Here is a 27,797-nt window from a genome sequence, read left to right on the forward strand (position 1 = left end):
CTGGACCTCTGCGCCTGCGCACTGCGGCCAGCGCAAGGACCCGGATTTAAAGAGACAGGCGTTACAACCTTGGTGGCTGCGCGCGGCCTGTGGGTGCCTGGCCCTAGGCCTGAGGTGGAGCCGGAGCCGGGAAGGCAGGTGAGGGATGGCGCGGCCGGGCCGGGCAGGGGGGAGAGAGGCAGCCCGGGTTCCGAGGCTGGGGCGGCTGGGAGCCAGGCTCCTGACCTCCTCCTCCGCCCGCCCGCGGAGCCCCAGGGCACACCCTCTGTGACGTGAAGGCCCCGGGGGAGCCCCACCGGCCTGCGCCGAGGCAGGGTGCCCCCGGCTTCCGCGGGGCTGCTCTGGCCGATCTGCCCACCCGCTGCGCTGAAGTCGATGGGCTCCGGAGGGACCTCGGGAGCCTTTCTCTACCCGCCGCGTCCCCTTCAGCCCAGCCCCGGGCTGTGTCCTGGAGGCCCCTCCTGCCCGAATCGAGGGACTCGCTTCCCCGCGCGCCCTCCCGGTGTCCCCGCTGTCCGCCCCGGGCAGTAGTAGCCCGTGCCCACTCCCGAAAGCGTCGCGGGAAAGCCCTCCGGGAAAAACGGTCGCGGAGCTTTCACTTCCCGGCCCGGCTGCGTTCAGGCCTCAGTGGTTTCCTTTTCGGCTCCCTTTGATGAAATGCTGAGCGGCGGCTCTGGGGGCTGTGAGCCAGGCGGGGTTTCTAACAGCGGCTTTGTGCCTCCTCGTGGCCCAGCGCCTCCTGGGCCCTGCGGAGGGTCGGGCGCTGCGAGGTCCTCTCTTGTCGGCTCCTGTGGTCCCGGCGTGGGGGGAGGGGGGACGGGAGGGGGAGGGCTTCGTTACTCGCCCCCCAAGGAAGGTGGTGAACCTTGTTCTGAGCGCCTCTTACGGGCCTGCCGTGCTTTCCCGTACCTCACCTCTGTGGTTCCTCAACTTCTGGGGGTTATAGAGACCTTTGTGAGTTGCCTGAAAATCATGACCGTCTCTCCCCCGCAAAATGTACAATGCTGAATGTGCACCTTTTTGTATACATTTTCAGAGCCTCCCCCCCCGCCCCCCATGGACTTATTTTAATGTTCCCAGCCATCCCGTGAGGTAGGTATTATTTTCTCTGTCTTAGAAATAAGAAAACAGACTCAGGGGAGTTAAAGGAAATTCTCAAAGATAACATAGTCCTTAAACTGTATGGTCACACTTGTGCTCCCGTCTCTGATTCCCAGTTACGTGCTGTCCTCTGCATCATGTTGCGCTACAGTAAGTAAAGCCTGCTTTCCATTATCACCCAATAGCAATTTCACTACGAAGGTGGGTGCAGGCTGAAAATAACGTCCAGTCTATTTAAAGTTGGAACTGCGAGGATACTTAAGAAAATATGGATATAAGAAGGTGGGGGATGCCATGTGGATATGATACCTGTTTCCATTTGGGGTGATTGATCAGTTCCTTTGATTCCTGCTGTTCCAGCTACTTCAGCATTTCCCAATTCAAGCTGCTGAATTATAACCAGGCTAGTTTCACATAGGGAGCTTCTGCTTAAAGGATAACCGCTTCATTGATTTTGAGGGCTTTATTCTTAGAGTGACAACCCTTTGAGTTAGGTACTATTATTATCCACATTTTACAGTTGAGGAAATTGAGGAACTGAGAGGTGAAGTAACCTACCAAGGTCATACAGCCAATGAGCTAGGATTTGAAACCAGGCAGTCTGGTTTTAGGCTCCATTTAATTGCCTCTCAAAATAGGGCTTCTGATTAAATCACACATCTATATAGTGGCTTAATTATTTTCTGAGGACGGCATATATTTTATATTTCACATTAAAAACTTCATGAACATAATGTAGTGGGGGTTTTTTGTTTTGTTTGCCGCACCACACAACTTGTGGGATCTCAGTTCCTCATCCAGGGTTTGAACCCCGGCCACTGCAGTGAAAGCGCAGGTCCTAACCACTAGACCACCAGGGAACTCCCAATGTAATTTTACTTGATGATTAAAAAGAAACTTTAGGATCTTATTATACTTAAGGCTCACCATCCATTTTAAGGATTAGGGGCTGCTGGTGGCCTGAGAGAAGGTTTTATGTTATTTGGAGTCTCTTGATTGTGATTTACTAGATACACATGTATACATTAGATAATTGAACATCCTTTTGCAAACTGAATTTTCCTGTATTGGAACTCTTCATCCTGTAGGCAATAAATCTTTCATACTTGGTCTTCGCTGGTGGTCCAGTGGTTAAGACTTTGAGCTTCCACTTCAGGGGGCGCAGGTCCGATCCTGGATGGGGGAACTAAGATCCCACGTGCTGTGCTGCACAGCCGGAAAAAAAAAAAAAAATCTTTCATACTTTGGGAAATGTTTGATTGGTCAGCATGGATTGTGTTAGGATGTCTACCTTTGAGGAAATTAGAAGCCTACCTCCTTGTTTATAACTCACTTTTCTGCCTCTCACCCTTTCATGCAGCTGTATGACTTTGGCTTTTAAGATCCTCTTACCACCAACTCTCCGTGCGCTCAGCCAAAAAGAACTGTGCCTATTCCGAGAACAACATCACTGGCCTGACGTAAGACAGTTCAGCCGGTGGTCAGAAACAGTTCTTCGTGGACACCGCCTCCTCCAGAGAAGAAAGCCTGTTGTGTCATTCCAGGAAAGCAATCTAAGACCACGTGCCACCTGCCTTGTTTTCTTGCCAGGGTCGCATGTGGGACTCTGCAGTGGCCCCTGTGAGATGGCAGAGCAACGGTTCTGTGTGGACTATGCCAAGCGTGGCACAGCCGGCTGCAAAAAATGCAAGGAAAAGATTGTAAAGGGCGTGTGCCGAATCGGCAAGGTGGTGCCCAATCCCTTTTCAGAGTCAGGGGGCGATATGAAAGAGTGGTACCACATTAAATGCATGTTTGAGAAACTGGAGCGGGCCCGGGCCACCACAAAAAAAATTGAGGACCTCACAGAGCTGGAAGGCTGGGAAGAGCTGGAAGATAATGAGAAAGAACAGATAAGCCAGCACATTGCAGGTGGGATGGAGAATACTGCTTTCTCATCTTATTGGTGCTGAGAAGAAAAGGGATGAGAGTAGAGCCCAATTTCTTTCTTCCTGTTTGTCTTTCTGTCTTTAAGTTTTGGTTCAGAAATAACTTAAAACTCACAGAAGAGTTGCAAGAATAAAAATAATACAAAGAATGCTCATATTCACCTTTTTTTTGGCCACACCACATGGCTTGTGAGATCTTAGTTCTCCAACCACAGATTGAACCCAGGTTCTCAGCAGTGAGAGCGCAAAAAGAATCCTAACCACTGGACCGCTGAGGAATTCCCTCAGATTTACCTATTGTTAACATCTTGCTCTCTTTGCGTTATCATTTGTGTTCACGTGTATGTGCTCGCGTGCTCTCTCTCTCTCTCACTCTCTCCTTCCACACACACACAGTTTTTTTTTCCTGAACCATTTGAGCATACATTATGGCTCTTTGCCTTTAAATACTTCAATGTGTATATCTTAAGAATAAGGACATCTTGACTATAATACACCTATCAACCAGTAAATTTATCATGATATAATACTTTAATCCACCATCTGTATTCTAGTTTTGTCAGTTGATCAGATAATTTACAGCTTTTCTCTCCCTTCAGTATGGAATCCTAATCTAAGGTCGGGTATTTCATTTAGTTGTCATTTCTGGCCTCCTTTAACCTGGAACATTGCCATGGTCTTTCTTTTTCTTTTATGACATTGACATTTTTGAAGAATAGAGTACCTACCACTACACCCTTTTATCTATCAATTTATTATCTGTATGAACTCAGAGATTACTACTCTTTCCTGGTGGTTTATAATTGTACTGTATTAATTTGGTACTAAATTGTCCCGTATTTGGCCAGTTGGGAGCCCCTTTGAGCTAGTTTCTGTCCTCAATGCCCAAATCACTTTTTTTAAAATGTTCTAAAGTACTTCCTTACTCTCTGGCATAACAGTATGCTTGCCCTTAGGCTTACCTTGTACGTATCCTATCTCATCCCTGGAATCAGCCATTTCTCTGGAGTCCTTATTCCTGTTAGTGGGGAAATGGCATAAGAGACCAAAATCTAGATGTTCCATGTCCTGGGTGCCATGAGGTGTCCTTGCTTTTAAGCCCTTTCAGCAGACAGAACTAGAAAATATATGTTCGTATGTATACAAAAACATATATACATACACAGATACATGTATATGTGCACATACGTGCATATTCACATGTACGCATATTTTAGAAATCTTATACTGATACTTACAAATCCAATTAGTACTTTCTGACCTTCATTGTCTTCATCTATAAAGTAATATTCATATCTTCAATTAAGTTTAGTTCTGGTCGCTGTAGGAGTACTCTAAAATGGGCATCTATCTTTGTTCTTTGAGAGGAAAAGAGATTTCTGGGAGAGAAAACTACTCATACATTTTTTTCTCAAGCTCCCCTCCTGCCCTGCCTGGCCTTAGCCATTGGCCTCAGCCTTTGTTACTTCTTGACCCATCTCATTCAGAGGAAGGAAAACATGAGGTAGAAGTAAACTGTCAGATAGCTCAACTCAGCAGCTGGAAGTTTTTTCCTACTTATACCAAATCAACATGCTCTGTTTATCCATCTTCATTTTACTTTCTTGGTTATCTGTAAATTGGGGCTAATTCCATAAGCTGAGGTCGCCACATTTCATCTGTTGAGACGTGATTTCTGATTTCCTCCAAATAATCTGGAGATTATTATATGTGGGATAAGGGGTGGAGAGTGTTGATGAAAATTTAAGTTACTAATGAAAAAGAGTAACAGTCTTTTGTCCCCAGGACACCCTCTCCCTAATAACCTATTACTCACTACCTCCACTCAAGAAGACCAGCCAGCCAGTAGTCAGCATTGGGTTAATACCATGGTAGTAACTTACCTAGCCAGGCTGTAAGAGCAGTTGATAGATTCTTTGGAAGCTTTCTCAGGGATCTTTCACTGAAGGATATTTTCCCTTCTTTTGGGATCCTACAGATCTGTCTTCCAAGGCAGCAAACACACCAAAGAAGAAAGCTGTTGTCCAGGCTAAGTTGACAGCCACTGGCCAGGTGACATCTCCAGTGAAAGGTGCCTCATTTGTCACCAATACCAATCCCCGGAAATTTTCTGGCTTTTCAGGTAAGATAGGTCAGGGTTACCTGAACTGTTACAGTCCTCCTTTTAATTTGGTATCCTATTTGGGACTCTGGTTAAGAGTGAACATTCTGAAAGAAAAAAAAAGTGAACATTCTGTGCTATCTAGCCTCCTTAATACAGGTGACCCTTGAACAACATGGGCATTAGGGGCTCCAAACCCTCTGCACAGTTGAAAATTTATAGTCTACCTTCCTTATCCCGTGTTCCTCCATATCCATGGTTCTACCATACCCTCAGTTTGCATCCACGGATTCAGTCAACTGCAGATTGTATAGTACTTACTTGCTATTGAAAAAAATGTGTGTAAGTGGACTCATGCATTTCAAACCTGTGTTGTTGAAGGGTCAACTGTAATTTGCTTCCATCTGAGCAGAGGTAATGGCTAATTCTCAGTGCCCCACTTGTATAGCATTTCTTTGTATATTTTAATCTCTGTTGCAGCAAAAAGATGTTTGTTTTGTCAAGACTTTTTCCCCTCGAAGTAGTTTACCTGGATCAGACATTATTATAACCTGCCCTTTACTTCCTTGTTTTTTGATAATGGAAGAATCTTGAGAAATTGCATGCCTAAACTTGCCCAAACTGGAGATGAAAGTAGAGAAGAAGGGAGATGTCCTGCATGGCCTTGTGTAGCAGATAGCGTTGGGCTGGGGGCTTTTACATACTTGGTTTCATTTGTTCTTCGTTAAACGTTGGGAAGTACTTGTATTAGACCCATTTTATGAAAGAAAGCCAATGCTCCGCATCATTATAGAGTTAGTATTTACACTGAAGTCTGTTTAACTCCAGCACCTGTGGTCTTTTACCCTACAACCTGTTACTTCTTTTATATGGAGACATTCTTGTGACTGCCTCAGCTAAAGAAAATAAAGTCAGAACACATGGGCTCAGAAGTTGTTTGAGGAGGTTGCTTCTATAATGAGTGAAAGAAGCCCGGACTTGAGGTCAGAAGACCTGGGTCCTGGTCTGAGCCTCTGTGGCATCACCTGTGAAGTGGGAATGGCAACACCTGCCTTGTTGATCCCACAGTGTCTCACAAGGAATAAAGGAGATAAAGTTGCAAAATCAGTGCCTGACTCACTGGGATTTTTTATTATTTTAAAACTCCGAGGTTTGCTTGGTTTTTGTCTAATGGTAGGCCAAAGATAGAAATACGGAAGAGTCCAGGTGACAGTAAGGGCAGTGTGTTTCTGGAAGGGCCCTGGTTCTAGGGAGCGAATTTGGGAGAAACTGGGTGTTCTAGTTCTTACAAGCTGCTGAACAGTGACACTTTGGAGATTTTGTCCCCTAAAATCCTCTTTAGACTCCGGGTTAGAGATGAGGATAGATTTATAATTTACAAAGCCCAGGCAAGAAGACACTTAAATCAGCAGACAGCTTGCTAATGGCTTTGCTGCAAGCTTGCAGAATGAAATTTACTTTGTAAATGGTCACAAGGAGGTAAAAGAGGATCAACTCAAAAGAGTTGTACAGTTACTTGGGGTGTCTGGAGGAAAGCCCTACTTGTTGCCTACTTTTTCTTGTTATAATAAGAAAGAAAAGAAAGTGGTGATGGGGGTGGGTGGGAGTGGCAAGGAGCTGGGAATGTCTTCTCTCCTCTGGCCTTGGTCTCCTCAGCAATAAGAAGAGATTGAACTAGATAATTTTTAAGGCTTCTTCCAGTTCCGACAATCTGCAGTAGCAATGGTTTCAGATGGACCAACGAGTCCCCTGATTTCTTCCCCCTTCCTGATCCCAACTTTTCTGGGTTCAGCTTTGCAAGTGCTCTGAGATCATCCTGACCACTCTTGGCATGAAAACGGCCTTTATTCTTATGTGAAGCAATCATATAAAGAGATGCACATCAGCTGGTCTTCTGCTTCTGTGTGAGGCCGTCGTTTCTTTACTATTAACAGCTGTGAGATTTGGGGAGATCACTTGACTTCCATTTTTTTACCCATAAAATGGGTATAATATCTACCCACAAAGGGCTCGTTTTGGGGGATTAAGTGAAGCTACATATGTATAGAGCACGAGCAGAGTGTCTATTAGTTTCCCTTTATTCCTTTTCAGCAAGGCGGAATGAATCATCTATGCTGTCTCTCTTTTTCTCTTCCCAACAGCGAAGCCCAACAACTCTGGGGAAGCCCACTCAAGCCCTACCCCTAAGATAAGTCTGTCCTCAAGCAAATGTGACCCTAAGCACAAGGATTGTCTGCTACGCGAGTTTCGGAAGTTGTGTGCCATGGTGGCTGAAAATACTAGCTACAACACGAAGACCCAGATCATCCAGGACTTCCTTCAGAAAGGCTCAGCAGGAGGTGGGGCCTCGAGCATCCTGGATGGGCTTCTCCTCTAAAGAGCTCAGAGTCGTGGCCGCTTCATGGACATGTGAACTGTACAGTTGCACGGGGCCTCGTGCTTGGTTTAATGCTCTGCTATTGCCATCTTAAAATTCTTAACACTTTTGAACAAAGAGCCCACATTTTCATTTTGTACTGGGCCCCACGAAGTGTGTAGCCAGTGTTGCTCAAAACATGTTGGCATCTTTCTTCCTCCCTTACTCTGCCCCCCAGGAAGCCAGAAGAACCTATCCCATTTGACCAAGAGGAAAATTCACTATCCTGCATGTTTGATTAGTTTTTTGTGAACCACTTGCACAGCTTGGGAATAGAATCTTCCAACTGTGTTTCTTTCATTCATCTAACAAATGATCATTGAGCATCTGTAATGTGCTCATCACTGGGGACGCTACAGTGAAAGTCATGGTTCTGCCATGCAGGAGTTCATCCCGGGGCTAGGAGGGAGGCACACCACCAGCCACCCAATGCCACGGCCTTTGCTGCCGTAGTGAAATGCACACCCTACCCTGTGGTCCCATCACGGCAAGGGCAGCAATGTAGACATCTCTTTTGGTTCCTTGAGGTTATGTATTTATTTGTTTAAGCTCCATTTCTCAAGAAGGGTTTCTTCTGTCTCCTCCAGATGGTTTCCACGGTGACGTGTACCTAACGGTGAAGCTGCTGCTGCCGGGTGTTGTTAAGAGTGTTTACAACTTGAATGATAAGCAGATTGTGAAGCTTTTCAGCCGCATTTTTAACTGCAACTCAGATGATATGGCACGAGACCTAGAGCAGGTCAGAGGAAGGGGAGGGTAGGTGGATTCCAGGTGGGGTTCTGCCTAGCCAAGCACCTGTACCCTCTTTTCTGGTGGAGCTCATACTGTTTTAGGAAACTGAAACCCACTTGAGCAAGCTTTCATTATGAGAGGAGCTGAATGGGAGGCTACAGCTGTTAGTTTCACAAGGTTCTGAGGACTGAACTTATACTACTGCTGCACCCGAGAGGTCTAGACCTCGAGGGGCTGGATCTGAGACTTCCCACTATCTCTCCAGGGGCTCTTATTCTAGACCCTGGCTTTTTCTGGCTTTTTTTCCCCTATAACTTGGGCTTACCATTCAGTTTTGGTTTGTTCATGACTCCAGCCTTGGCACAGTGGAAAGTTTCTAACCAAACATCCCCATTATCTGATGACCATATTCTGTCTCTTAGTTCAGATTCTAACAGGCCTCAAATTGGCTAGGCCCTGGATTAGTTCTTGCATCACTTCTCAGCTAAGGCAGGTGGCCAGATCCTGTGGTGGATGGAGGTACCCTTTCCATGAGCTGTGGGTGGGACAGATTCTTAAGAAGTGAGGTCAATATGTGTGAGTTGGGGATAGGAGCGGTGATTGAAATCTCTGATTCACCTTTAGTCCTGGGGACTCAGGGGTTACACTTGGCCACTCGGGGGTTGCTGCAGTGGCATTTTGGTTTTTGGAGACAGGGTGACGTGTCAGAGACAATCAGAGTCTTCTTTGAGCAGAGCAAGTCTTTCCCCCCAGCTGCCAAGAGCCTTCTTACCATCCAGGAGGTGGATGAATTCCTCCTGCGGCTCTCCAAGCTCACCAAGGAGGACGAGCAGCAGCAGGCCCTGCAGGACATCGCTTCCAGGTGGGGATGGGCCCGGGGGGATGGAATCACTAGGGAAGGAAGGTTTGGGAGTGCAGAGCTTTTCAAAGACCAAGCTGAATGTGCCTCTTCCCTCTAGGTGTACAGCCAATGACCTTAAGTGCATCATCAGGTTGATCAAACATGATCTGAAGATGAACTCAGGTGCAAAACATGTGTAAGTACCGGGTGCTCTGATAGTTGAAGCTGCCCACTTTCTTTGTTGTCAGCTGGTGTCAGGACTTTGGAGCCCTGATTTGGTTTTGAATCCTGATTCTCCCTTCTTCCTTCCTGTGGGACCCATCACTTGACCTAGCTCAGCCTCCATTTTCTCATACGTTAAATGGAGATAACAGTACCTTTTCACAGTTATTACAGTCAAACGTATGGAATATGTTCAGTAATTATGGTATGAGTTGCTTGCCCGTTCCAGCCCCCTCTTTGCTGGGGCAGCATCCATGTAGCACAGTATCTCAAAAGAGCTGAGTTTTCCAAGAGCTTTTTCTCCTGTGAAAGTCTTTAGACAATAGAACATAACCCCTTCCCCATATATTGGGAGCCCTCCTCTCTCTGAGGACAGACTGTTATCCAAAGCATTAAGGTCAAAGGCAGTGGCTTTTGTTTCCTTGCTCCTGTCGGCCTTGGCAGGTTAGATGCCCTAGACCCCAATGCCTATGAAGCCTTCAAAGCCTCGCGCAACCTGCACGATGTGGTGGAGCGGGTCCTCCGCAACGAGCAGGAGGTGAAGAAGGAGCCAGGCCGGAAACGAGCTCTGAGTGTCCAGGCCTCACTGATGACCCCGGTGCAGCCCATGCTGGTAAGGACGCTGCTCTGGCCCTGCTTTCTACTCCTATCCAAGGTTACTATCCTTCCCCGTGAGATCTGATAGGGTACGATGTTGACAGCCTGTGCAAGTTGGCTGGAGGAGTTTGGGGAAGGAAGAGTAGAGATGCAGAGGTTGTTTCTCATGGAGGAGTAAAGGCAGAGGAGGAGACGGAGTGACCTGGTGGAAAGGCCTGAGATCTAGGCCCGGCTCGGCCATCAACAGGCTGTAGAATCTTAGGTGAGTTCCTTAGCCTCTCTTGGTCCTTAGTTTTCTTATGGGAATGAAGTCTGAAGCGTCTACCTAGAGCGGTTCGCCTGTCATCTTTCCTGAAGTCAGGTAGATGTATGAAGTAACTCCTGTTTCTGTGACCTGCCCCAAGGTAGCTCTGAGAGTTGGTGACAGAGCCAGGCTTCCTATGACAGGGTGACTTGGGTCTCCTTTTTTTTCTGGAAAGAGAGGAAGCTTAAGGAATGAAGACCAGCTCTTCCTGGGCCTCTGCTCATTTCATGAGAAATGAGATTTCCTTTCTGGCGTGGGTTTTCCTGTGCAACAGTACTGTCCACATCTGCTGCCATGCCTGCTGCGAGAGCCTCTGCATTGTTTCAGTGGGGTGCGCTGCTTTGTATGAAACGGTCTTGTGTGTTTTACTGAAGTCTTGGTCTAGGTTTCTGTGTTTGGGACAGGGAAGTATTCTGTGGGACAGCCAGCACCAAAATAGTGAGATATCCACTTGAGGGACCGGTCCCCTCCATTAGTGGCCTTTCTGACTTTTATAAGAATTCTTTCTGGAGTCTGTCCTACAGCCTGTCATTTGAAGAGTGGCATGGGTTATACAGCTTACTGGTTAACCACCCAGGCTTTGGAGTTGGGCCTAGACTAACATCTCATTTCTGCCCTTTACTAGCTATGTAACCGAAAGTGGGCATTTAACCTCTGTGAACTTCAGCTTTCTCATTCATAAAGCGAAAACAACAATATTTACGGCATAAGATACTACATTGAGGATGAAATGAAATTTTCTGTATGATCTGACACATAGAAATACCTCCAAGATGATAGTCATTGTTGTTTGGGTCAGGACAGCACAGGTATGTGAATAAGCGCTCCTGTGTCATGTCCTGTCCTAGGGATCCCTGATCACTGCCATCCTGCCAGCCTCACTGTCACCTGCACGCTTTAATCTTACCTCTGCGTACCCCCTGTGCTGAGATAACTGATGTGTTCAGTAATAAGCCAGAGGCCCTGCAAGACCCTAAATTATTATTGAGAAAAAAATCAAATGCTGTTTCAGTGGAATTGTATTTGCTCTACAGTGAACTGCATTCATATATTCCTCAAAATGCAAGCTCCTGTGTCAATTTCGGTGGTGCTTTTATAGTTGGAGTACGACACTGCCCAGCCTTTTCCATTCCCATCACCTCTTCGGCAGCCTGCCCTGGGGGTATGCTCTGGCTGTTGGTCCCTGGGACCTGGGCTCTGGGCTGTCCTTGCTGAGCAGCCCCTCTTGGAAGAGCACCTGTTAAGTCTCCAGGCTTTTCTTTCCCTACCCCAAGGCCGAGGCCTGCAAGTCCATCGAGTACGCGATGAAGAAGTGTCCGAATGGCATGTTCTCTGAGATCAAGTATGATGGGGAGCGAGTCCAGGTACATAAGAACGGGGACCACTTCAGCTACTTCAGCCGCAGTCTCAAGCCAGTCCTGCCGCACAAGGTACAGGTCCCTTCCTTTCCGCTGGGACTCTTTCACTTCCTGCCTCTAAGAATCTCAAAGCCAATGTTCCATAGCCATTCCAGCTCTGGTGTAAAATAGGGTCTATTTTGTATTTGTTGAATGAAAGAATGAATTCATTTATTCAGTTTTGGAGTCTTCCAATAATGAGGGGCTGCTCAGTAGGGACAGCCAAAGAGCGCAGACAGGGGTCAGTCAGCACAGAGCCCGGGGGCAGTGATGCCGGCCGTGATGCTGGGACAGCGAGAGCTCAGCTGGTGAGCCACGTGCAGTGCTTGTCTTCTGCGTTTCCAGGTCCTGTGTGCTCCCCCCGAGCTAAGTCATGGCTCAGGTACAAAGGGCCAATGGGCTGTCATTCATTAATTTGTTCAACAAATATTTATCAAGTGTTCAGTAAATTCTGGGCACTGTTTAGGTAGCAGGCATCCAGCATTAAAAAAATAAATAAAAATGGGTGGAAGTTCTGCCCCTCCAGAAGCTTACATTCAGATGTAAACACAATCCCACAAGGATTTCTGGGAGCCCAGAATCCTGCCCTCAATCAGAGGGCATTGAGAACCTCTCCCCTGAGCCCTTCTTAGCTCCCGAGGCCTCTGGGAGCTTTTGGGGGTGTGTCCAGGGAAAAGCAGCGGGAACATCTGGCTCCAGTAGCTGGAGGGTAGGTAGACTTCTTGTCCTTGTTCCCCCTTCTGTCTTAGCTCAGACTCCGCTTCTCAGAGCCCCGGGAGAGGGGATGTGGTATGGGGCTCTCATCCTTACCTCAGCCTCCCCTGCCTGCTAGAGCACTGGGCAATCAGACCGTTTGGTTCGGGTGTTCTGGAGAGCTGAGCACAACCTCCCCGTGAGCATTAGTGTGGGCTCACTTGCTCCGTAGGGAGGGCTCACAGTCAAACTGCTGAGGAACAGCTAGTTCCTGGTGAGCTTGTTCTGGGGCCACCTCCTGCTCCTTAGGAAGGCGTTTGGGCACAGCTTTCCAGACTGAGAGCCATTTCCCTGCTCTCCCTTACCAAAGTTTCATTCCTCCCTCTCTCCCCTTTGCTTTGGTTCATGAAGGGCTGGGTCCGGGATGGAAGCGGAGTGGGATGGATGTGCAAGCCTTTCCTGTACCCCCTCCAAGCTTCTGAGGCAGTGATGGCCTAAGTGCCCTGCCAGGGGAGGATTGGACCACAGTAGTGCTCTCTGGACTGCCTTCATGGCCTTACTCGGCAGGGGCCACCATGGGTTACAGTGGGACATCTTCTTGTAGGACTGTAAACACTAAGGCTCTGTCTTCCACAGGAAAAAAATCCAATTCCAAACATCCTTTTCTTCCTCATTCTGAAGATGGCTATGGGTTCAGAGCTCCCACTCAGAGAAGAAGCTCCTCATGTTTCCTTGCTCCTCCTAAGGGGATTCATTTCTTCCCTTCCATCTTTTTTCCAACTGGTCTGTTCTCCTGCACAAATCTCTGCCTGCCCACCTTCCCTCCCTCCATTCCGTGTTTGTCTGCCCCCCCCCCCTCATTTTCACTCTCCGTTTCTTCCTTTTTCCTGCAAGTTCTCCTCTGCAGCCAATAGAAAATGACCTCACCATGGGCTGACCTCTTCCTGGGTCTGGGCAGAGGTCCCGAAACGTAGCTGATTCTTCTTGTCTAGGTGGCTGCCAAGGCCTAGGTCTGTTCTGCACATTAGCTGGGCTTGCACATGCTGGTGTTCTGTGTTCCTTCTGGGGCCTGACTCCCTCCCCTGAGTGACCCTTCTGCCTCCAGGTGGCCCACTTTAAGGACTACATCCCCCAGGCTTTCCCTGGGGGCCACAGCATGATCTTGGACTCTGAGGTGCTCCTGATCGACAACAAGAAAGGCAAACCACTGCCCTTTGGGACTCTGGGAGTGCACAAGGTACTGGCTCAGGGCCAGATGTGCAAGAGTGAGTGTGTGCATGTGTGTGTGCTGTCAGTCTGAATGGAGAGGAATGTATCACTTACTTAGGGTCAAGCTTATCTTCATCTCTGAACTGGTTCTGAATTTAGCCCTGAGTTTAAATGTGTTTTTGTGTTTTGCATAAAAAAAGAGCTAGTAGTGGCAACTAACTTATAATTGGGTCAGTCTCTATTCAGAACCATCTGTCAAGTGCCCTTATGGCCCAGGGACTTCACAGCACAAATAGGCCTTTTGTATCAGATGCTTCAGAGGGTCTCTGGAAGTGGACTGGTACTCCCCATTTTTCATGCCCTCTTATTTTTGTCCCTTATGTACCTACTACCTCATTTTCCCTTACAGAAAGCTGCCTTCCAGGATGCTAATGTCTGCCTGTTTGTTTTTGATTGTATCTACTTCAATGATGTCAGCTTGATGGATAGGTGAGGAACCTATTTTTGATTCCTGGGTGGGGAGGTGAGGGCTTCAGACTGGAAAGGAGGGAGGAGAAGTGGCTGGAGCTGGTGCCTCTTTGTGCCCAGGAGCTGCAGCGGGAGGGAGCTGAGAGCCAGCACAGTTGCTACACAGCTCCCCATTCAATGTTAGGAAGAGCCGATGTGTTGACTAGGTCTCGGCTCTGAATGCTTAAGTCACAGAGGAAACTCAACCACCACAGCAAAATGGATTGTTGACGAGATACAGACTATGAGCACAGTAGGGCTTCAGTTTATCTTCAACAGCACCTACGGGTGCATAAGGCAGATAGTTTTCAGCTCAGAGGTTTTGTTTTTGGAAGAGGCCGACAACAGGAAGCTTGTGATTGTCGGTGTTCTGTGGCTGGGGCCTTCTTAGGGATAACTAGCAGTCGTGACATAACTGCATCCAGTTCTTGAGCCTGAGAAACCGTTTTGGCCCCTTCCTCCCTTAGAGAGGCATCCCAGCCCCCACCCTGCACACCAGCCTTGAGTGTGGAAGGGGAAGGAGACAGAGGGAGAAAGAACTGCGGGGGTAGGAGTTGGGGTTTGGGCTTCAGGTCCTGACGCCTGTCAGCCTGCTCACCCAAGCACCAGCCCGCCTGGGGCCTGGGCTGAAGCAGGGTCCAGAAAATGAGAGTCGGAGCTATTTTTCAAATGAGACCGGGATTTATACCGTCTGTTTGGGCTGATGAGGTAGAGACAGGAATTACAGCAATGAAGTGGCTCTGTGCTGTGGCTTGTAACTGTCTGTCTTTGGTCCCAGTGGAGCCCTTGTCACCCTGGGCAGGCAGAACTGTTAGACATGCGGGCCCTAAGCCATGGCAAGCCCTGAAGCCGAAGTTCATTGCTGTGCTCCTTCCCTCTTCGGAACTCCTCAAGGGGGTGGGAGGATCCTGGCCTGACCTCAGTTCTCCTGTCCCCCTCAGGCCTCTGTTTGAGCGGCGGAAGTTTCTTCACGATAACATGGTTGAAATTCCCAACCGGATCCTGTTCTCAGAAATGAAGCAAGTCGCAGTGAGTGAATCCAACCCTAGGCAGTGTCCTAGTGGTTTGAAAGCAGGGCAGAGAGCCCCTTGGGTCAGATGTGACTGGGAGAATGAGTCTTAATTATTTTCTTATGAGGGAAGCTGGTGTGTATACAGGCAGACCTTGGAGATACTGTGGGTTTGGTTCTAGACCATGACAATAAAGCAATATCACAATAAAATAAGTCATATGAATTTTTTGGTTTCCCAGTGCATAGAAAAGTTATGTTAATACTATACTGTAGTCTATTTAGTGTGTAATAGCATTATGTCTAAAAAAACAATGTGCATACCTTAATTAAAAATACTAAAAAATGCTCACCATCATCTGACAACACAGGGTTGCCACAACCTTCAGTTTGTAAAAAACACAGTATCCGCAGAGTGCAACAAAGCAAAGCACAGGAAGACAAGGTCTGCCTGTGTTCGTCTACCAGTCTCCACCTGGGAGGGCAGGGCATGAAGCATCCTTCCCAGGTGGGCGCCCAGTGTCTCAGAGCTGAAGCAGCTCTCTGGTTGGTCGCTGCTCTGCTAGCGCTTTTGTTCCTTCTATTCAAGTCAGGGTGTTTCCAGCAGGCGCTTTGCTAGTGTGTGAAAAGAAACTCCCCTCTACCTCGCTCCCAGAGCCCTTCTCTGTTCTCATACCAACCTCAGCGTCTCTCCTGTTATCCCTCAGAAAGCTTCCGACTTGGCTGACATGATCAACCGGGTGATCCAAGAGGGGTTGGAAGGGCTGGTGCTGAAGGACGTGAAGGTAAGATGGTCGCATCCTTTGATTTCTCCTGCAAAGCCCTCCCCTGAGCCTTTCCAGCCATGGCCAGGAGGTGGCGGTGGTGGTTTGAGGTGTTTGGGGGTGAGTGCTGGGGGGTGTCTTTCCAGAGTTCTGGATCCCAGAGGATGGGTTTGTGTATGTCTCCCGTAGTGCCTGGAGCAGAGCGGGTTGGGCACTGTGACAGATCTGTATGTTGTGTGAAGAGGTAAAAGGCCCACCCTCATAGAGTGTCCATTCTAGTTTGTGGTCTCTCTCTTGCTTCCCCTCAGGGTACATATGAGCCTGGAAAGCGTCATTGGCTGAAAGTGAAGAAGGACTATTTGAACGAGGGGGCCATGGCTGACACAGCTGACCTGGTGGTGCTTGGGGCCTTCTATGGGCAAGGGAGCAAAGGTCAGGGTGGCCTCTGGCCCCTGGGAGGGTACTTCTTTGAAAGGTACCACTCAAGGAATAGGCAGGCCTTTTTTCTGGCTTGGTCTGCTAGCGTGGCCAGTCATGACTTCCAAAACTCTGGGATTAGGGGCCCCAACCTCACCCATGCTACGTCAGGCAGGGACATTGAGAGCTGCGGACCTGGAAAGGGAGAGATCAGGCAGGAGTACCCTGTGCTAGCCTGGCACAAAGAAGCTCACCACCAACTGTTTCTGCAGGGACTGGCAGCTTTCTCCTCAGGGGAAATCTCCATTTCCTGACTGGAGAGGAAGCTGGGGTCTGAGGAACTAGTACTGGTAGGCATCTTTCTGTGTGCCAGGCTCTATTCAATTCCTTTTACTCCACCAGAGCCCAGCGTCAGGTGTGATTATCCCTAATTCACTGAAGAGGAAATTGAGACTCAAAAAGGTTAAACTTACACAGCTAGTAAGGGGTAGATCCAGGAGGTGATCTCTGGCACTCTGATGCCAAGGCCTGGGCCCTTTCCTCCAGCAGGCTGCCCCTCACAGGGCACGAGGGGGTGGCAGAGATGCCCCCCCCCCCAGTTTATTTAGCCCCTCCTCCCCCCAGGTGGCATGATGTCCATCTTCCTCATGGGCTGCTATGACCCGAGCAGCCAGAAGTGGTGCACAGTCACCAAGTGTGCAGGAGGCCACGACGACGCGACGCTCGCCCGCCTACAGAAGGAACTGGACATGGTGAAGATCAGCAAGGTGAGGAGGGGACCTGGGGGCCCTGCCCTCTGGACTGGCAATCATTCCTGAGACAGGCAGTGTTATGGGGGCTGCAGGTATCATTTATCTGTTTCCACAGAAAAGAGAGCTGCTGCTTGGCCATAGGAGCAGTATTAGGCCCTCAAGTTCTCTGAGTACCTACCTTGTGGAAACTGGCCTGCATGCCCTCCAGGCCACACCCTCTCTGGGCAGGGAGGATCCCAAGGGGTGAGGGTTAGCCTTTTGTGATAAGTCACCTGTTCTCACAAGCCCGTGACCAAGAAGGGGTTTAAGTCTCATTTGGCAACAGCCCAGGACTGCATCTTTTCTCCTCTAGGATCCCAGCAAGATACCCAGCTGGCTGAAAATCAATAAGATCTACTATCCTGACTTCATCGTTCCAGACCCAAAGGTATTAGCCCAGGGCCTGGGGTCCTCCAGCCCAAAAACTGAGTTTGTACATTACATTCTCTAGTGCCACAAAGACGTCGTCACCTCGGCCTCACTGACAGTCCACCCAGGGTGGGGCTCTGGGCTGTTTAGCCAAGTGACAGGCACGGGGATGACCAGTCAACAGTGAGGAGTCATCCTCAATAGAGAGAGAAAGGGACTGCCCATCCTCTAGTCTCAGAGGGTCTGCTCTAGAAGTGACCTGGGCCAATCCCTTCCTGCACTGACAGAGAAACTGAGGCCCAGAGAAGAAACGAGACTTCCCTAAGGTCACACAGCATCAGCAGCAACAGTGGGACTTGAATTCGTCTCCTTCCTGTTAGCCACTGCTTTTTTTATTTTAATTTGTTCTGTATTGCTTTTAGCTGGTTGGGAGGTGTTTTCTACTTAACCAGGGAGTGACCTGACTTACTCCTGACAGAAAGCTGCCGTGTGGGAGATCACAGGGGCTGAATTCTCGAAATCTGAGGCTCACACAGCCGATGGGATCTCCATCCGTTTCCCTCGCTGCACCCGAATCCGTGATGATAAGGACTGGAAGTCTGCCACTAACCTCCCCCAACTCAAGGTGCCGTCTCCTGGGCTGCGTGTGTGTCCTGTACCCCACTGTCCCAGCCCTGGAACCGAGGGCACCTGGCCTCCTGCATCCTCTGCCTTCTCCTTTCCCCGCTGCACTGAGATGGGCAAGGAGGGCAGTTGTCAGAAAGGGGGACCAAGCCGTGGCAGGGCTGGGCCCAGCAGCACTGGGCCTCCGCCCACAGCTCCCGGTAGAGAGCCCTACCTTCGCCGGGCCCTGTGGGCAGCCCTGGGTCCTGGTGCAGGAGCGCTCCTGTCTCACGGCTTCCTGTGGAGGACCTGGCCCCAGGCTGCAGTCTCTATGCTGCGGAAAAGAACTGGGGGACAGAACAGTGATCTGTGCTGATTACTCCAGAAACAGGGCCAGAGCTAGAAAAGTACCAAGGAAGCCAGCCGCTTTTCCCTATGTGTCTCTTTCCCCTCACTGTTCCTCAGTCACCTAAAATGTACCACACAGACTGCCTGAAGCCAGTGGCTGGGAAGGGAGTGATACACCAACATTCTCCCCCCTCCTTAGGAACTGTACCAGCTCTCCAAGGAGCGGGCGGCTTTCGCCATAGTGGCTGGAGATGAGGGGAGCTCCACTACAGGGGGCAGCAGCGGAGAGAACGAGGGCACCTCGGGGCCAGCTGTGTCTCACGAGGCCCCGAGGAACTCCCCCAAGCAGCCCTCCGCCAGTGCCAAGAAGGCAGGAGGGAAGCTGAGTAGCTCCAACGGCAAAGGCGGTAAGGAAAAGGGTAGGGGCTGGGGTGATGAAGAATGGACACGAGGGCAGAGACCAAGGACAAGGACCCAGTCTCACACTCCAGCCCTGAGGTCATGTGATTCTCTGTCCACTGCAGCTGACGTTGGCTGCATTCCTGCCAGAAGCTGTTCTGGCATCCTCCTGCTCTGTAAATCTGAATGACAGGACCCCGGGAGAGCCCCTCGGAGGCGGGGATAAGCCACCTCTGAGCTAAAGGCCCAGCGTACAGCCCTTACCTCGTGTCTCACCCACGCTCACAGCAGAGGAAGGGCCCAGCCCTTCTCTGTACTCTCCTGACTTCAGGGACCATTATCCGCTCCCCTGCCCTCTTCTTAGTTCTCATCCTGAGCTCTCTCCTGCAGGCAACAACCTGGCTGCAAAGCCTTCCCCTGTGAAAGTGGGAGAGAAGCGTAAGGCTCCTGATGAGACCCCATGCCAAGCAAAGGTGAGGGTAAGAAGAGCAGTGCCCTGCGGGGGGTGGGGGGGCCTCGTGTGCCCAACCCTCTGCACTTGGACTCTGAGAGACAAGCGAAGGTGTTACCAGGACTAACAGCAACCCCCTGCCCTCCTGCAGCTGCCCCTGGCCGCGGGCTGGGCTGGCAGTGCTGCGGCTTCACCCCGTGCCCTCTTGTTGCCTTGCAGAGGCGGCCGGCCCGCGAGCAGAGAGGAAGGGGCGCTGTGCCAGCAGGCAGGCAGTAGAGCAGCCGGCCCAGCCGAGAGGCTGCAGGGACCCACCCGGCTGCCGGTCCCAAGTCACAGTTGACATTAAAGGGGAGAAAGCCCAGTCTGGGTGTGGGAGTGCAGCAGTGTGAGTTTGTGAACAGGGCCAGCCAGCGAGGAGCGGGAGAGGGCGCTGGCTTGGTGACCGTCTTTTTCCCTCTCGTACTCTCTTGCTAGTCTCTGGTTTGACGGCAGCTATCGAGCGCCTCCTGAGGCCAGTGACTCGGTTCAGCCCTGGGGGAGCTGATGCCCCAAAGGGCAGATAAAGAACTCGACATCTGGTCGCTACACGGTGATTGTGCCACCCCAGCCCAGGAGTCAGCACGGAGGTCTGGGAGCTCAGGCCCTGAACCCAGTGCCCAGAGCACCTATACGACCTTTCCGCCTTTTCCCTACCCAAAGCCTGGAATCCGCGCGCAGTCACGAGCCGGGCTCCCGGCCCCTTGGGCAGCTGGTGCACACAGTGGACTGCTTGATTGAGCAGCCTCGCTGCGTCTGAGCGCCACTGGCCCTGCCCTCCAGCCCCTGGGTGGTTCTCGGAGACACGTACTTTCCAAGTCCCCAGTGTAGGGAGCCGTCTCCTCCCTTCTCTTCCTCTAGGCAAGGATGGAAGGGCGTGTCAGTCCTATGTAATCTGGAGTGGCTGGAGGGTCGGGGTTTTGATGCCTTTAACTTTTCTCCAGTAAACTCCTTCCCCTCGTGTCCTGACCACTAGGCTCCCTCTCTCTGGCTTTTGTTCTAACCTCCCTCCTCACTGGTCTCCGCTCCCTGGGCGGAGAGCCATCTGCCCCAGCACGGTCCAGCCCTGCTCCGGGCCTGCCCTGACCACTGTGCATTTGCAGGTGCTGCCGGACATCTTCACCGGGGTGCGGCTCTACCTGCCGCCCTCCACGCCAGACTTCAGCCGTCTCCGACGCTACTTTGTGGCATTCGATGGGGACCTGGCGCAGGAATTTGACGTGGCCTCAGCCACACATGTGCTGGGTAGCAGGGACAAGAACCCTGAGGCCCAGCAGGTCTCCCCGGAGTGGATCTGGGCCTGTATCCGGAAACGGAGACTGGTAGCTCCCTGCTAGGACTGCTGCCTGCCCTCGCCCTCTGGCTGTGCTCTCCCCGCTGCACTACTCCTGGACAGGGCAGGCAGGCACGGGACAGAACCTGGGGGAACGGGCTTTCTTCTCCAAGCTGTGCATCTTCCAGAACCCACCAACCACGCATGGTCTCTTCCAGACTGGAGTTAGTTGCTGTGGGTACCACCAGTGAAGTTAGTTTCTCCTGCCAGTTTACATAGGTCTTTCAGATCTGGGTGCTGGTTTTGACCTCTTTTTTTCTTTAAAAAGAAGCTTTTAAAAAAACAAAAAAACCAGGAACTATCTTGGAGTTATGTCCTTCCCCCCACACCCTCTATAATTCTCCTAGTGATTAAGGAGTGAAGAAGGGAAGGCCGGCTGTTGAAGCTCTGTCCACAGAGCCCGTCCTGGCGGCAGTCTTTTCTCCCTTACCTGCCCCTTCTACTTCCAGGCTCATTTTAAAGTTGTATTTAAAAGAAAGACTGTCCCCAGAAATGCTTATATTTGGCAAAACTTGTATGCAGCCTGGCCACCAGGAATGAAGTCTTACTTGAAAGAAAACAAAATGGGTTTTCTGTCTTTGTGCTCTCCTATTACAGCGTGTGGGTCCAGTGTGAAGGCAGGGAACCATGATCAGGTAGGAAGGAAAGGGAGGTTGTTTGGGCTGCTCCTCGGGGGGATACAGGGCTCCAGGAGGATCTGCCTCCCCCAAATCTGGAAACAAGACTGCTCTTTAAAAACCCACCTGAGGACAAATCTACACAGCCTGCTTACAAAGAATGGCTCCTGCACCGCCTGAGGCTGAGTTATTTGAATAAAAGGAAAACAATTTAGCATGGACGAGTGCAGTTCAATAGAACTTTTTATGGCATTGGAAGCACCCTGTAAATCTCCACTGGCCAACATGAACCAGCCATATTCTGAGCATGTGAAATGTGCTAACAAAACTGAGGAAGTGAACTTTTCATCTTCGTTCAAGTAGTCACGTGAGGCTAGTGCTAGTGACTACCACCTTGGGCAGTGCAGGTGTAGACAGACGTAGTTTGAATCAAGCCCTGAAATTTAACAGCCCTAACCCTCCAGGAACGGGGACAGGAACTGCACCTACATCACAGGGTTGCTGTGAAGAGCAAGTGACCTCAGGAGGCCTTCGGTAAAGCACTTAGCACAGAGCCTGGCACACAGCGGTCTAGAGTCGGGAGGATCAGCACTGGTGTGCATGTCCAGAGCCTGCCCAGGAGACTGGGGCCTGGCCTGTGACTTCAGAGCCCTGTCAGCCCACCTCCACGGCCTCGCACCTGTGCGACACAGCTCACTCTGGTCTGTGTGCAGTTCATCATGTCACCATCTGGTTTTGAACTGACTTCCAGCTAGTTCTGCTGACTTCTGAGGGTCCGTTCTGCGTTTTCTTATCAACAGATTGGCAGGCTTGTTTGTCCAGCCCCTGTGAGTGAGGTTAATGTGACTCAATCTCGGGAGCATACCCGAGTCTGCGTCTGAGTCTGGGCCACCGCCTCGCCCCGGCCCTCCTCCAGTGTGCTCGGCCAAGGTCACACTCCGCTGGGAGGCCAACTTCAACCTGATGGACCGGGGTTTCCACCTGCTGCTTAAAATGTGTTGGCAGGAAGGGCAGGAGGGGGAGGCGCCCTGACTCTAGGCCAGGACGTTTGGTGTTTCTGAATAGGCACCATTCAGTCTGGCTTCACTGCTGAGAAGAAGACACTCTTTTTATTCTGTCCTCTGCAGAGACAAAAGCTGCTCCTCCTCTGAGCACTGACCTACATAAATTTTCATCCCCCTCGCCAGCCTCCTCAGGCCAAGCAACTGGACAGAGCAGCAGAACAAGGCTCTCCCCTCAGGATTTTGCCAACGGACACAGACGCTGCCCTTTCGCCTGGCTGGTCTCTCACTCAGGGTGCGCTCGCACAGCAGAGGGGGGCATCTCAGTCATGAGCTCAGCCCCTCAGCCCCTCCCTGCCCCGCTGGGTGTGTTGTCTTCGGTTCACTGTACAAGGTGTTTATTTCCTTCCAGTCTTTCTGACACAATTTTTCTTTGCTGCTGAGATTAAATGTGATTTTGTATCCATGTATTTCCACAGACCATAAACAACATCATCTTCAACCTCCCCAGCAGAGTGCTGGAGGCCTGCCCTCCTTTGAGCCTTTGTTTACTTGCTGCTGGTTGGCAGCAGACAAGAGGTCATCCAGGGTGCTGAACAGGTCAGCTGCCCAGAACAATGAGGACAAAGTGCTGTGGCTCAGCCTCGAGCCTTTATGCCCTTTTGGCAAGATTTCTTCTTTCCTCAGTCACAGGGCAGATCGGCACTAATCCAGCTCTCCCAAAGGCTGCCTACTCAGGAGTTCCCTCCCCTGGGCACCTGGTCAGGCAGGGGTACAGACCTGCACAGACAGGGCACTCTGCCCTCGAGGCTGGGCCAACCTCTGAGGCATACTCCAGCCACCACAGCTGTATCCACAAGCTACTGTCCATCTCCCAGGGTCACCTGAAGACTTAACTAGGCACCCTGGCTGTCCTCAGATTCCTTTCTACCCACATCTTTAAGGTCTGCCTCTACCAAATCAGTGTCCCATGTCTGAACTCACTTGATGCTTTTTCCTATTTGGACTTAGGATTGGTCCTTTTTCCTACCCAGGTCCCATCCTCTTCTAGGCTCTTCCATGACCAAGGCCACATGGCCCAAGCATCTCCAAAAATAATGCAGTCTCTCAAGAGCATGCCTGTGTGCCTGGGATTAGCCTGTGGTGTGTCAACTCATGTCAGTCTTAACTGTCAGACCTCTGGTATCCTCACACCAGATCAGACAGACATCTATATTGAAACTTTATTACAAAGTTATAAAGCAGAGCTCTGTAACAAAAAATACACATTTGGGTTTGCTCTGAACACCCAAGTAAGTCTGAGAAAATCTTAATATAAGCCACTTGAAATAACACATTCACATCCAAAAGATTTCAACAAATTTATACATTTTATATTGAGCGCTAATCCCTGTACAGCTTATTCTTACTAGTTTGGATCCAGCTATTCCAATGTATTATGAACCAGTCAGCTGTCTGTGTCTTTTAAAACAAGTCTCAACTGAAACCTCAGAACAGTCACAGCAAAAGCCATGGAATAATGGAAGAATTAGACATTTCCATGATAATTAAGACCAAGGACCTATGAGGAGGAGGAGAGAATATTCACGGATAAAATTCAAGTTTTCTACCTAGGTTAGATAGTAACTGAAATGGGATCTTAGAATTCCCAACTTTTACTTGGTGTAGGAATAAAGAAGATACAAAAAAGCGGGGCGGTGGGGGGGGGGGTGTTTGCCACCTTTTTTTCCTAAATGGAAACCTTCACCAAAAGAGGTTAGAAGACTTCAAGGCAAGTTCTTTCTCCAAAATGAGTAAATGACATCAGTTCTAATTCTTACTGAGGTTACAAACCAACCATCAGGATATTATTAACTCATGTCTTAAGAGGGAAGTTGGGAGGTAGGGAGAGGTAAGGCCGCAGCAGAGAAAGCAAGTTTTAAGTAGGGAGACAGCCAGCTTCTGCCCTGAAGTTATTGCTAGGTTGTAACTGAGCTGCATACATGTAGACCTGTTTCACAGTGGAATTGAGGAGTAGCTGAATCCTTTGTTAAACTGGTAGGCACTGTAAACTATAGTATTTACTGTCCAGCAGAAAGGTGAAAGACGATGTCTTTATAGGGAAATTTCTTGATTCCCCCAGTTCCTACAAAGGCTGTAGCCCAGAATCAAATCACCCAGGACTTGGTATAATGTCAAGGTAAGCGGTCCAGTGTTCAGCTGACAACCACTTTAAAATTATTTCACTCCCCCAAAAGAGATTGATTAGTGGTTGACAGCATTAAACATGTCTGTACCAATAAACAGGTCCCCTTAGAGGTTTCCCACTGCTTTCAAAGTCATGACTGGTTCTTCCAGTCTGAGAGATCTTGGCTGCATGGGGTGGGGGTGGGGGGACTGCCAGGGCCTTCGGGTGTTCAAGGGTTTGCATAGCTCGCCCAGTGGTGACGGCATCACACACCGCTCTTCTGATAGTACACAGTACGTACGTTTGTGCTTGGCTAAGCTTCTCCGGCAAACTTAAGCTCTTCCAGTGGTGAAAAGACCCTAAGAGGGCTCGAGAACATCACCTGTTCGTTGCACGGCCCTTCCTAAAGGGCCTAGAGAATGCTTCTTCCTGACCTGCCCCTAAATCAGCAGGCTGAGAAAGGAAATGGGAGTAGGGAGTCCCCACCAACCTGGGGAACTAAGACTTCCAGCTGTCTGCTCAAGGGCTGAATCCAGCCTCGTTCAGTACCTTGATACCTCTTAGGTGCTCTGTCTTACGTGCTCAGTCTCTGGGAGCTTCATGAGAAGTCTGGCTAGAGAAGCGTGAGGCTCTCTGCCTAAGTCTCTGTGCCTTCAGTGAGACCATGTTTAAAACCTCCATGGGAAAGAGGGACCTCATGCTCAGGGGAAAGTGGTTTAAGGCTGTCTGTTGGAGAAGGCAAAGCCAAGCAGAAAGCCACTGCTTCCACCCAACGCTTTCCCTTTTCTCATAAACTAAAATTAAGGATGGCACAAAGTCAGGCCCCAAGAGAAGCAGCAGAGATGATCCATGCACCATCTCGCGCACAGAGACTGGAATTTCCCAGCAGTTTGAAAGCCAGATGCTTTGTTGACTGCCAAGGTCAGGTCAGGAGACTGATAGCTTCCAATCCCAGCACTTAAGGAAGCAACTCTTAACGACTTCAAATTTTTTCAATAGCATTTGTGTTTCATTTCTCGCCAGAAATGAGTTTACTGGGCCAAATTCTGTCCTAAGGAGGATCACTATTGGTCTGGGAAGCTAACATCTTTTTGGTCTGAAGAAACACATGGGATTTTAGGTAATGTAGCAAGAGATTTCAGCAAAGGTCGGTTAAAGCACAGAAAGCCAGAGAGACCAGAAATGAATCCAGATGTGCTGGGGAAGAAGAGAGCCATTTCTACCAGGACTTCCGATGGGTGGAAGAGAGGCACGCAGCTCAGGGGGATGGGTGGGCTACAGGAGGAAGGGTGAAACTGTTTAGGTTCTCAGAGGAAGGGAAGAAGATACGGTCCAAATTCCAGAAAGTCCTCTCTTCATCAGTTACCATCATCACCCCAAGATCGCTGAAACAGGGACTTGCCTGTGCGATCTGTGCATGTCCAGAGGTGACACAGCATCTTGCTTGCCCTGGTCTTGGGAACAGTGCAGATTTTCTTGTTAGGCTGCCCCTCTGCAAGCTGGCCAACTGTGGGCCCAGACACCTCGAGCTATGTCCCTGTAAGGCACTGAAGAAGCCGGTACAAGGCCTCAGGATCGGAAGACATGCACGGCTCGGATCACGTACTGCCGGCAGATGGGACACTCGTTCATGCGCTTGCCACACTTGGTACAGGTGACCATGTGGCCGCACTCCAGCAGAACACAGTCGATGGGCGAGTCCATGCAGATCCGACACAGGTTCTCCTCCAGGCTGGATGGCACTGGTCCCCCTGGACACACACAGCAGAAAGGGGGTAGAGGGGAAAGTAAGAAGACTGTCTAAGTGTACGGGGTTGGGGGACAGGGGGAGAACAGGCACACTGGGAACAGCCCCCCCAAATCCACATACTTCACTCAAACAGAATTCCAAAAAAACTTTTCCCCAGTAGTTAATTCCACTTGCTTGTTTAATCTGCACCTCTACAGGTCAGGCTATAGATTTGAAGAGTCAAGTACTTGTAGATCAAAGACGTCCCCAGAACATGAGAACTAAATAAGGCAAAGTCCTCAAAGCTTAAAAGAAATAATTTTCAGACAATTGAGGCTGTAATACAGCCAGTGAGTGGCACTTAGGGACTCAATATTCTCTGAGGCAGAACATGATGAAAAGATAAAACTGGTTCAGAAAAGTTTAGATATAAATGGAGCTGTAATGAATGGCTCACTAAGGATCATGAGGCTTATATGTAAACATATCCCCAATTTAATAAAGCCAAGGATCACGGGAGCCCCTGGGCCATGCCACAGACTACCGCCAGGCTTCCTCTGAGGAGACGTCATGCTGCAAGAACCCGGCAGAGATTATGGCCCCCTCTTCTCTGCTCCCCACACACGGCTTTCTTCACACCCTCATGACTGCTCATCACACTGCATGAGAATTTTTGAGTTTGCCTATTTGTCTCCCCACTACACTATGGGCCCCTAAACTCAACAAATGCAATCAATTTCTATAGTAATGTACTAAGCAACTGCTATGTGCTCTGAGGTCTGATATTCATCTTTGAATCCCTGCAACCAGTCACATGGTAGGTGCTCTCTACATGTCTGACAAATGAACATCTCCCAAGGGAATGATAACAGCTCACATTATTGCAAGCTTACAGGTGCTAGCAGGGTCCTAAACGCTTTGCATGTTTTAACTCATTGGATCCTCACAAAAACTATGAAGGAGGTACTCTTGTTACTCATTTTATAGATGAGCCAACTGAGACCAAAGTGTTAAGTGGCTCGCCCAAGGATTCAAATCCAGGCAGGCGGGCTTCTGGGCAAGGGGCCTGAAGGCAGGGACTGCCAAGATAGTATTAACTGCTCAGTGCACAGTTCTCGACAAGGCTAACTGGCTTGTGCAAGTGGTAAGATACAGGGGGCATGACCAGCATCCTAGGCTAGCTGCAGGAACAGAAAAACCTTCACTTCCCCAAAGCCAACCATCCCCAGCATGTTTTAAATGGTAGCCTGAACCAGGTAGCCATAAACAGGCAACTGGCCTCGTACCAGCCACCTCTACGGTTCCACAGGGAATTCTCTCACACTCCATTGCTTCTGCACTTTCTTTTCCTGTTCCCTAGACTATTCAAAAAGTCAAGAAACACTTGAGGAGGGCTGGCTGTAAGAGGCAGTGAAACCTATTTACCTCTTTGCGGAGCTGTTGGCCTTAACAGGGAAGGTTTGGAAACAACTGAACTATATAAATACCTAAGATGAGCTGGAGTAATTTATAGAATCTCATTACTGATTGCTTCTATCAGGATTAACAAATTCATCAACTCAGTTGCCAGCATTCTTCCGGGGAATCAGAAAAAGAAAGACACCAAGTGGATTGGCCCGATCTTGGTATCAGATGAGGGAGTGGGTCTAGAACTCCAAATGATTTGGGGGAGTTCAACTCTTGAGAATTTATCAGCCAGAAGACTGTGCCCCATT

At 49.7% G+C, this 27,797-nt stretch overlaps 2 protein-coding genes across 8 annotated transcripts in view; one reads left to right on the forward strand and one right to left on the reverse strand.

Moving 5' to 3' along the window:
• The first annotated feature begins 4 nt into the window (after window positions 1–4).
• LIG3 (DNA ligase 3) lies at window positions 5–22,694 on the forward strand. Of its 4 annotated transcripts, none has more exons than XM_057536533.1 (20): window positions 5–138; window positions 2,462–3,012; window positions 5,008–5,151; window positions 7,272–7,469; window positions 8,134–8,285; window positions 8,974–9,140; window positions 9,238–9,315; window positions 9,786–9,954; window positions 11,517–11,672; window positions 13,438–13,569; window positions 13,951–14,030; window positions 14,990–15,077; window positions 15,765–15,842; window positions 16,130–16,253; window positions 16,863–17,005; window positions 17,343–17,417; window positions 17,877–18,023; window positions 18,549–18,756; window positions 19,139–19,227; window positions 20,339–22,694. In XM_057536533.1, the coding sequence occupies exons 2-20, from the start codon at window positions 2,466–2,468 to the stop codon at window positions 20,570–20,572; spliced, it is 3,009 nt and encodes a 1,002-aa protein (XP_057392516.1). In that variant the 5' UTR covers window positions 5–138; window positions 2,462–2,465; the 3' UTR covers window positions 20,573–22,694. The 4 variants fall into 4 exon arrangements, with proteins under 4 accessions (XP_057392516.1, XP_057392517.1, XP_057392514.1 ...); XM_057536534.1 differs by having other exon boundaries at window positions 28–134; XM_057536531.1 differs by lacking the exon at window positions 5–138 and adding an exon at window positions 834–1,092.
• Window positions 22,695–23,395: 701 nt separating this feature from the next.
• The window catches only part of RFFL (ring finger and FYVE like domain containing E3 ubiquitin protein ligase), a 46,249-nt gene continuing 41,847 nt past the window's right edge, over window positions 23,396–27,797 (reverse strand). For all 4 annotated transcript variants that reach the window (XM_007190176.2, XM_007190178.2, XM_007190180.2 and 1 more), the window contains one exon: window positions 23,396–26,104. In XM_007190176.2, coding sequence (XP_007190238.2) covers window positions 25,923–26,104 — 182 coding nt within the window. In that variant the 3' untranslated portion in view covers window positions 23,396–25,922. The remainder of the gene's footprint in view (window positions 26,105–27,797) is intronic.

The sequence above is a fragment of the Balaenoptera acutorostrata genome, chromosome 20, assembly GCF_949987535.1.
Source record: "Balaenoptera acutorostrata chromosome 20, mBalAcu1.1, whole genome shotgun sequence".
Classification (NCBI taxonomy): domain Eukaryota; kingdom Metazoa; phylum Chordata; class Mammalia; order Artiodactyla; family Balaenopteridae; genus Balaenoptera; species Balaenoptera acutorostrata.